This window comes from Polyergus mexicanus, unplaced genomic scaffold, assembly GCF_030449975.1.
Source record: "Polyergus mexicanus isolate NDT 795.1 unplaced genomic scaffold, iyPolMexi1.0 SCAF_20, whole genome shotgun sequence".
Lineage (NCBI taxonomy): Eukaryota > Metazoa > Arthropoda > Insecta > Hymenoptera > Formicidae > Polyergus > Polyergus mexicanus.
This window is the reverse complement of record NW_027223340.1, coordinates 3055558-3066195: the sequence shown is the minus strand read 5'-3', so window position 1 is coordinate 3066195 and position 10638 is coordinate 3055558. Positions and strand designations below refer to the sequence as shown.

General features: G+C 39.3%; 3 protein-coding genes across 3 annotated transcripts; 1 reads left to right on the top strand and 2 right to left on the bottom strand.

Moving 5' to 3' along the window:
- Positions 1-2098: 2098 nt before the first annotated feature.
- Positions 2099-3591, top strand: LOC138941779 (nose resistant to fluoxetine protein 6-like). Its single transcript, XM_070311663.1, has 6 exons — positions 2099-2248; positions 2338-2417; positions 2499-2594; positions 2653-2782; positions 2987-3133; positions 3577-3591. Exons 1-6 carry the CDS (start codon positions 2099-2101, stop codon positions 3589-3591), a joined length of 618 nt encoding a protein of 205 aa, XP_070167764.1.
- A 3689-nt stretch (positions 3592-7280) lies between these two features.
- On the bottom strand, positions 7281-8621 carry LOC138941778 (uncharacterized protein F54H12.2-like). The gene has a single exon (XM_070311662.1). The coding sequence runs from the start codon at positions 8619-8621 to the stop codon at positions 7281-7283; it is 1341 nt and encodes a 446-aa protein (XP_070167763.1).
- Positions 8622-9363: 742 nt separating this feature from the next.
- LOC138941777 (uncharacterized) lies at positions 9364-10347 on the bottom strand. Its single transcript, XM_070311661.1, has one exon. The coding sequence runs from the start codon at positions 10345-10347 to the stop codon at positions 9364-9366; it is 984 nt and encodes a 327-aa protein (XP_070167762.1).
- Between the last annotated feature and the right edge of the window lie 291 nt (positions 10348-10638).

Below are 10638 nucleotides of genomic sequence, written 5' to 3'. Positions count from 1 at the left end.
TATAAATTTCTTCCGGATCGAATAGATCGCTTTCGTAGGAAGTTAATGAAAATTCGCGCCGTAGGGATACTCTACTTGGAGTTCTACTAATATACGGTCGCGTACGTCTAGTCTCGCGTTGAGTGTCGTCAGTGGGGTCAGTCGTATTACGCGGGAATAGGCTTTCGTCAAAATTGTTAAACGGAAATTCGCGTTCTGTGACGACGTTTTCCGGTAACTCGGGCTCGCTTTCGCTCGAGTATTGAGTTTCTAAGTTTTTTCGCACGTTATAAGAATTTTCTCGCGGTGCTAAACTTAATTTAATCGCTCGTCGGGCTGGTTCACTCAGTAACCACGATCGGTTCGCTATCGGTTTCGGTATATTAGAACCTTCCGACATTCACGCTATTATATTTATTAAATTTTTTCGGACTTACAATAGTATAACGGCTCGCATGATCGCTCGCTGTGTCAGTAGGTTGCTGACGCTGCAGTCCTTCGCTCGGCGGCTGATACGGCTGACGATGCTCGTCGTACGGCGGTCGTTGTCCGGCGTCGGTGCGTTGTCTGTAGAGTTATCGTAGGTCGCGATGCTTGGCGGCTCACGTTTCTGCTACAGCTGTTGTGGCGATGCTCGTTCTGTTGTCCTTGCGGTGTCTTCCGTTGATTGTAGTTTCCGTCAGCTTACGTTTTACGTGTGCTGGCGTGCCTGTCCTGTTTACACTCTGGGTGCTTTGCAGGTCTTGGGGAAGGCTTAGCTGCTGCTTCCGTCCGTCAACTTCAATTGAATTGATTGTTGGCGTGCCCGCTTTTTAACACAACCGTGTCTTTTGCAGGTCTTGCTTAGTTCTGGCGATGCCTCGGCAGATCCCACCGCTGCCACCAAATTATGTTGTGCCTCCGGAGAGGCACGGTAGTTGGGATCGTTTGCCGGAAGGAATTTGGGAATTCGGGCTCCGCCTGAGAACTTTATTTAAATAATTCGGACACTTTCCACATTAAATAAATAGATTAATATCAGATTTATTTGTGGTTTGGTTTATTTACAATGTTCCCGCACTTTCGCTCGCGTCGCGTATCACGATAACGGTTATCTTAACGTGCGCGTGTCTAGAGTCGAGTTTCGGTCTCGAGACTCGCCTCTCGCTTCTTCGTGTATATTTCTGCCGACTGCGTGGCTATTCAATATTATAATAATTATTGATACTTGTTTTGACACTCGCGGTTGATAGAGATATTACTCGCGTAAAGGAATAAAGATCGCCCGCGTAATATTAATTAATGATCAAGACTGCCCGCGTAATATTAATGGTAAAGACTGCCCGCGTAATATTTATGGTAAAGACTGCCCGCCGTTCGTTAGCGGTGGGCCTTTTTATTAACTCCCCTTGGTTTCCCAGGAGGGGATCGTTTAGCGACAAGACCATGCGTCGTGTCGCTCGATTTTGCGGCAAGATCCGGATGCAAGCTAAGGAGTTCTAAGTAGGACTTCTTTGCTTGCATTTTCGCAATTTCCTTTCTGCTTTTCGGTAGGACTTCTACGTTGCATTTTCGCAACATCCTTATTCCGCGTGCCTTAGTTTCCGCGTTTTCGTAATGGGTGATTGCGCGGTCGCTCGGGCTTCGCGCGTGGCTCGCGTTGTCAGCGCTTCGTTCGGTCAACGTTCGTAACGTGATCTGTATTCGCGTTACACGTTGAGCAATATCTTATTGTATAAAATAATATCTCTCTAAAATAATATGTATCTAATAATTCGTATATAGCCTTCTCGGGCTATAACAAAGTATTAAATAACATAATCATACCGACAGATACCTTCTTGTTTACAAGCGGATTTTTAGTAGCCTATTTATATTTGGAAGATAAGATGAATAAAGATAAAACCATATCAATTAATTACAAAGCGAAATTAAATGAATTCTTTATTTATATAATAAAAAGATTTATTGGGCACGTTTTTCTCGCTTATTATTTTTATTTATACAAGCAATAAATAAGAACAATGCATATAAAAACAATTTAGAAATAAAATTTAACATAATAATATTATCTCTTTTTATGTATTATATATATATTTATATCTCAAAACAATTTATATTAAGATTGACACCTGCGTACATGATGTTGATAGGAATACTGCAATTAAATTCGGCTTGGTACGACAAGAATTCACAATTTTATCCAAACTATAGATTGCACGAAATTTGTACGAAACATTGGTGGAGAAATTTTTTATACATAAATAATCTATTCGATCTCGATTCGATGGTATATATATATATTTTAAATAGTTATAATTAGTTTAATATTGCTTAAGAAATATTAACATTTTATTTTAAATTTTCTATTTTTTATAGTGCATGATTTGGAGTTGGTATTTAGCCAATGACATGCAATATTTTATAATTGCTACTGTGCTACTGATTTTGTCAACTGTGTAAGTTGATGTATCGAGGATATTATAATCAGCACAATATATTAGATATATATTTAAATAAATATAAATTGCTAATTTTAGGTATTTTTACATGACTGTTATCGTATTGGGTGCACTTTTAATAGGCTCTATTGTACTTACCGGTTATATTTCAAATATTTACGAATATGTTCCGACGTAAGTAATAAAAACATTTTGCTAATTATAAGGTTACTTAAATATTGTCTTATTGCAGATTTGACGAACAATATAGACTTTCTAGTGTTTTGTACTATCCTCCATGGATCAGAATAGGACTATATATTATTGGCATAATTACAGGTTACATTGTAAGAAGACTAAATAAAAAATTGGTCTTGAGAAAAGTAAATTATAATTTGATTATTATATGACTTTAATGTGAAAAAATAAGCAATTATTAAACAATTATATTTAAAATAGTTACAAAATACATGAATAGATGATTTTATTTAATTATTTATATATTACTTTATATAAGTATATTAATATATTTATATTTTAATTAAATATTTGTGAATTTTTACAATGTGTGTAGAATTTACTTTCAGAAAATTGTAATTTTATGTTGGTGTCTTGGTAGCGCGCGTATTATTTTCATATTATTAAGCTTTTATGAACAAAACATATTTATTCTGTATGCTGCTGTTTATGTTGCATTAAAAGGATGCCGGATTACCGACAGAATGCGAATATTAGTAGGAATGCAAAATCTTTTTGTTGATTATAGATATCAACAAATCCTTTTCCACAATTACGGTACACATAATAACGGAATGCGGAGTTTAACATTTCATATGAAAAGTTAAAAAAAATGAGAAAATTACAGTTTTGTTATCGGCTTCTGCCGTCAACATTTACTTAATATAACAAATTTGTAATCTGTACGTGCCTAATCAGTCAACCCCGCACTCGGCATTTCATCAAAGAGTATAAGTGAACTTAGAGAAGTGAATTTAGAAGCTTTATAAAAAAGATTTTACGATGCAACACTTTCGTGCATATGGTGTGTGCGAGATCGAGGCTCAAGAGTAAAACAGAGCAGTAGATTAGTTGCGTCATGTCGCGATAGACGGAGCTGCAATCTTACATGACAAGGACAGACATAATCGTACTATCTTTGTCTCTTTCATGCGTGTAGAGTAATATACAGTAGTATAGGGGCCACTATAGTGAGACACAACAAACCCCCACTCCTCGGCCACTGGCGCCGACCCCCTGCTGTGCCTGTCTGGGGCCCTCCCCCCTAAGGGTGTCTGTGGAAAAAAAGAGTGGAGGGGACTCGTGGACGTCTACGAGGCAATTTTCCCTTTAAATTTTTTATTTTTATTTATTTTTTTTTTTTCGGACGCGTGAACATGCTCGGGCTCGAACCTGGGTCCTCCACGTTTCCAGACAGGGTCCTAGTATGCTGGGCTAACTGAAATCTTATTAGAATAAGGCTTAGATGTAGTATTTGTAGAGAGTAGCCCTCTGCCATAGGGGGCCCTGCGCTCTGATTGGCTTCACTATAGTGGCCGGCAGTTTGATTGGATGAGGAGCATTGTTTCTGTGTGAGAGGGAAAAACGCGGCAAAATAACACGTGTGTAAGAATCGGCAAGATGGCGGCCGCCGAGAATGGTGACGTCACGAGAATAGAAGGGGTCGTAAAAAGCAAGTCTGTGCAGGTAGCGATTACGAAGGTTTTAGAGCTTCATGACGTCGCTTAGACGAGGAGAGAAAGGATAGGAAAATAGTAAATGTTTTTATATAAGCGATTTAAAATAAAAATTTTTTATTAAATATTATACTTATGTTTAAATGTAAATAATAATTTCGCATTGTACAAAATTTCTTATGTGACGGAAAACATGCAAATTCGCTGCTATATACATCGATAAAAACGGGAGCCGAGAAAAATTAACGTTCTATTATTAATTTTGGTAGGAAGAGTCGGCTTCCAGGTCTGGGAGTTCATCGATGAAATCCTGGATAGCCTTTTCGAAATTATCATCCTCGGAAGACTGTGGAGAAAGCGAACAAGGGAGGGGAAACGGTGGATCGGGAGAAGGACGCTCAGGAGAATAGACAGGAGAGTAGCTGGGTTCAAATGAGTCGTCTTCATCGTCCGAGTCTATAAACAAAAAATAAAATTATATATGTATATATATATATATATATATATATGTATGTATGTATAAAATTTTCGCGTGTCGTCAAAAAAGTAATATTTACCCGATAACGTAATGACTTCGTCGGTGGGACCAGGGCGTCTTCGCGAAGGTCCTGCTACAGGCTCTTCTGCAGGACGTTTTCTCCGCATTGATTCGGCTCCTATATTCGAAATGGCGAGCATATCTATTTTTAACAAAAATAAAAATTTTATTAAAATAAAAATTAAAAATTTACTACATTTTTTGTAATTGTTATTATTATAAGTGAAATATATTTACCTAACGCGCGTTGTCGATGGTAATGCATTAGAAGATGGGATATATAGGCGCCGATATCTTTATCCTCCTTTTTTTCCGTAGCTAGTCGGTATGCTATAATTTCACCCGCTATATTTAATAGGCGGACATCACCGCCAAAATGTCCCAAGCAAAACATTATCGCCAATGCATCGCTCGAACAGCTGTTGGTGGCCTTTTTAAATAAGCGATAATTGCTTTCGCTGTCTTCCTCCGATATGCGGTCGAGATATTTTTTAATATCAAATCGCGGTAGAGCAACAGCACACAATAATGCGATTTTTCTTAAAATATTGGCGATACACATTTTCGCACACTAGGACTTCACTTAACTTGACATACAAAAAATTTCAAGAGGTGAAAAACTAATGTTGGATTTTTCATGGGAAATCAGAATTTATACATAATCCTCCCAGTGTTTACCAAAAGGTCAATAAAGTGGGGGAAAAGGTTTCCTTATTCTAGCACTGACCATTTTTAGTTATTTTCATTTTATGGCTGACTAATTCCCTTAGTTTCTATAGGGTTTCGCATTTGCCGCACCGAAAGAAATTACGTTACCTCAACCAATGAAAGAATAATAAAAAACAGGCGCTAAAAAGTTCAAGCGTTTGGAGCATTATACTGTAAAAGGAAAGAGGGGAGATGAAAAAAAAATTTAACAATTTAAGTAAAAAAACATCATACGTTTATTGATATTAATTTTACATAAATCAATATTCTTATTATTATATATAACTAAGATATTACAGAGAGGTACATCGTCTATAGCGTATTACAATTCGAATTACATGATTAAACATGGCAACGCATAGCGTACAATGTTTCACTTGTTTCTTTTTTCGCGAAGAAAAATTTTACGAAATAAGCGTACGATTAAGCGATCGTTATGTTCACAATCTTCGGTAAAAAGACTAAGAAACCGATTAAGATCATAACCGTTGCACATATAATATAAAAATACGCAACTATATTGTCCACATGTTTGAGAAAAAATTCCTTGTAATTGTTGAATATTCCAACGATGAATGACGGAGTTTCGACGAAGTCGGAGGAGAAATCCGGGGTGCAAGGGTGGTATTCCGTAGCTGTCGAAGTATGTGCCAGTACCATGCTCGTCGAGGAAGAAGGCAACCCAATGTTCTCCAGGTCGATTGTGGTCATCCGTATTAGCGACGATGGCTGTCGACCTCGTCCACACCCTCGGGACTCTGTCGGCTGGATAAACTCCCGCATGCCTGGCATTGATGTGACGTAATGCTTGTAGAATTTCGCGAGAGTTCATTATTTTGACAAGGAGGCGAACGAACGAGTGGTATTATATATTCAATAACTTCGGTATTTACCTCCTTCGGTAGTGCATCTTTGATCGTGCCGACTTGTAACGCTGAGTTTTCAATGTCGACTTGTGTGGAGTTAGTAGTTGCTTCGAGCTTGTCTCTATCCAACGACGACGATAATTCAGATTTTTCAAATTTCTCTTCTTCTTTTTCTATTGATCGCTCGGATTTTTGCAGATTTTTTTTCTCTATTTCATTTCTATCGCGCGAAATCTCATACGCGCTGCTGATTTCCTCGTCGTCGTCGTCGTCGTCGTCGTCGTCGTCGCAGACGTTTAAACTCCAATTATCCGGAGAACCACAAGTAGCTTGAGTACTAACTTTCGTATTGCCGTAGACGATATTATTTCGATCGATCAACCAATATTTTAATTTATATACGTTGCGTAATGCGCAATAAAAGATTCCAAATTTTCGAAATCCGTGGTAACCACAATATCGTCCGCGCACTTCTCCCTCTGACAGATTTTTGAATGCGGGAGAAATATCTTCCAAATTATATATATTTCTGGAGAGTAGATTCCGCAAGTAGGTTTCTTTTTCGGCACCTCTGACGTAAATGTGTCGTGCCTGTCTTGTTATTTCACGTAGTTGCGATGTAAAATATTTCGGATTAGCTTCACCGTCGAACCATTCAATACCGTGATAATTTCGTGTAAGCCAGTTATTTTCATGTCTTACATTTCTTGGTAAATCGCCAAATGAATGCGGCGGCATCATAATCCAATGGCCGACGAATGGAGCATCAAGCGCTATAATAGCAACTTCCTTGGGGATAAACTTCGCATTGACATCGCGGAAACCTTGTATGTCGATGACTATATCCATTTTGTGAAGACTGGAGAGCACTCGACAGCGCGGTTATAATAGTTTAAACTGTTCGCGAAGCGTCGACGTTCGTGTCTCGAATGAAACTGAATTCTTTTCTGTTATATTGTATATTTTTTGATATTTTATGCTCCTGGCATTTTGATTGAATGTGGAGGGGAGAAAAAGGAGGGAAATTTCCCGAGTATTACGTTGTAACAGTCAAATACTCGAGCGTAATAAATATCTATCCGGCAAAATCGACGATGACTTGACGAGACGAGTCGATTTCTATTACATTATCGAATTCGGCGTAAATAATACAATTAACGGTCTCAGTGAGAGCTTTCTCGAATCGCACTTCTAATCGCAAACTACCATGTCTTACGAGATTCCAATGCCCTGCGTAATTAGCAGACAGATCGGGCGTGAGATCAAAAGCGAATAACGTATATCCCTTGGAATAATCGTCTCTACTTATAGAATTTCCTTCGTTCAAAAAATGGATGCCCGTTCCCGTGAAGAGAGTTTGATAAGCTTCGACGTAAAGCGGTTCCTCCGGTGAGAAAACCGGTTGTAACGGTCTACTAGGAATTTGCATACCGTCGACGTATAGCGAGAAGAAATTTATTCCGTAATTTTTGAAATTAAACGGATTTAATTTTCTATCACCATTAAACGCTTTATTATTAACAAAGCCGACTATTATCCTTTTCGGAAGTTGACCCAGTATTACATTATCTAACGATTCACCCACAACGCCACTGTGAATCGTAAATGTTTTAACTTCGACTCTCGTGAGCGGATATTTAGCCGTAACTTTACTCAACATTCTAGCATGCGCGAGTAATAATCCGGCGCTTATTTTCGCCCTTCTCACGAGTAAGCTCGCATCCAGTATATGAATTTTCGACGATGAACCGTTACTGTCCATAAGACAGAACGAATCTTTCGAACGAACGAGCCTCAAGCGTACTTCTACACCGTTAATTAAAAATTTGTCTTGATTGAAAACGTCGCAATGGAGATGTCCTACAAGATCTAGCGCGCGCCCGCCGCGAATGTAACGCGCGCGTCTCACGAGAGCGGAATTTGGCGATTTTGATTCCATCAGTTCGTCCATTTGACCGGGTGTATCCGCGTCCCATAGACAGGAGGTTAGATGGGAGGTTTTTGCGGGTGAAGAATAATTTAATAACGCCTCGATGTACGCGCGGTACGCGTAAGCGTTGTTTGGAGGCGACACGAGCTTTTGGTTGAAATACACGTCGATCTGATTGAACATGGAATGAAGTAAATGATTTACGGGGCCTATAGTGGCCGTGGCGGATGTGGCCGCAGTATGCCCCGTGGAATCGCCCGGTGTTTCTACGCGTACGCGGAGACTTAACATGGTGTGCGTGAGATCTAAATATTCTTCTCCGTGACCCGGAATGACGAATTCTATCGGAGAATCGTCCGAGAGCGAAGTCACGGGTTTGTAATGAATCCATTGCGAACTCTCGATACTTGTTTGCGTGGGGGGTAAAGAAAAGAGATCGAGTTCACTCTTTAAACACTCGCTCGAATGCGTGTGAAGAAAGGACATGCTTATTTACCGCAAATTTTTTGTCGTCGCTGTAATTCTCGCTGTTAGATGCGTTTAGAATATACGCCGTTTAAGAAAATATGTCGGATACGGTGCGCTTTCTAGCAGTTTTACGCCGTTTCGTGGATGTTTTAAGTCTTTTCACTGTTGTGCGCTTTTTTCTTCTCTTATTTTTCAATGTTTTTGTATTTGCTCTTTTTTTCCCTCGCGTCTAGCGCTTTGACGAACTTTTCTTACGCGCCTGGCGTCGACTACGTAATGTCGCGGATTTAGCGATGCGCGTGTTGAGCCCGCCGAAAGGAAACTGAGCTACATGCATTTTTGCATCCGACTTATAACCTGAGCCCTTCATCAGACTACTTATTTTTTCTTTAGCTTTTCTCTTAAGATTGTCGCGCGATTCTTCAAATCGGTGCTTAGCCGCTACTTTAAACGGCATATTGTTTTCAACATCTTCGATTATATTAACACCGGCCCGTAAAGCTTCTTTCCCCACAGCCCGTACCCCTCTGGTTAAATAAGGTAATACACGTCTGAACAGTCCTCCGAGAAAACTGCCAATACCGTGCCCTCGTTGATAGGGCGATCCGACGAAAACTCGCGGAATTCCACCGCCACGACTGCCGCCGTTTTGTAACTCGTCGTAATACGTCGAATAATAATCCATTAACGTTTAATTTTTTATCGCGCTCTCTAATTATTATTATTATTATTATTATTATTATTATTATTATTATGTTATCTACTCGATACGTCTAAAGTGCAATGTCACTGTCAGCGTTCCAAATTCGAATGGTATACTCTGTCCTAGTTGATCTCTTATATCTATCTCGATTGTGCGAAAAGACGTTTGACGCAGAGCAATGTATTGAGTGTGTGAGAAATGCTTTATTTGAGTAGACGCGAACGCGTAATCATTTCCAACATCAAGTGCGACTATTCGCAAAAGAGGAGATTGCACATCGCCGGTAATATAGGGCTCGCAAATATCGCAATAGACAAAGAGCTTGTCGGGAATACCGCGCAACAAACTAGCTGGTTCGCCGGCTATTATTACTCGTTCACGCGGAAATACGTAAAATGGTGATGTATAAATTTCAACATCGTCATAAATCCAGGCAGGTAAAACGCCCGATGTACCGGCATTATTTTCAATTTTATCATTTTTCTCATCGCCATTCTGTATATCGAAGGCGGTTTCGCTAAAAAGCCATAACGGTAAACGCTCCACAACACTAGCATTGAGCTTATTGTGCGTATCGAAGCCGAGTATTCGGCAAAGTTTTTCGGAAAAATTTACATAATGAATCATATCGCATTTCATAATGTCGCAGGAAAGTTTCATAATAATTTTGCGCCCGATAATAGCTCCAAATTGCCAAAGGATATGCGAACCCACGGATTTTGCAGAGTAATTCACAGCTTCTATAATATCGTGCAAACTTGAATAAATACCCGAAGGTATTTCAGATTTCTTAGCGATGATTTTCTTTCTTTGGGGGCCTATCGTGAATTCTTGAATATTTATAAATCTTATGAATCCTTCTCCAGGGCGTATATGAAGAAAGCTAGTCGGAAATTGAATCTCCGTGAGCGCTACTTCCCAACGTCCTTGCAAGTCTATACGTTGAAGCAATTCAGTAGTGAAGCATGTGGTTTTATTCTCCGGAAAAAAACGCATACTGCTATTACTAGGGAGAATCATATAAAATCCTTCCTCCCTCATTTTCGATTCAAAGATTTTAAACTCGAAGCGGGTATCCAAGAATCGAATTTTGAAGGATATCCTTGCCAACTAACTAATAATTGTTTATTGTTACCACGCCCCCTACTTTTTATCACGCGTTCGACGATAAATTCTTCTTCTCGCAAGTTTTTAACAACAGATGCTAATTCTTGTTCGTAAAAAATTCCATCTATAACTTCGCCCGCTAAATCGCTTAATTCGTATACGTGCGGTTTTCTCCATTCGAGAACACGGTGAATTCGAAATATTTCTTCGCTCCACTTTGCCTCG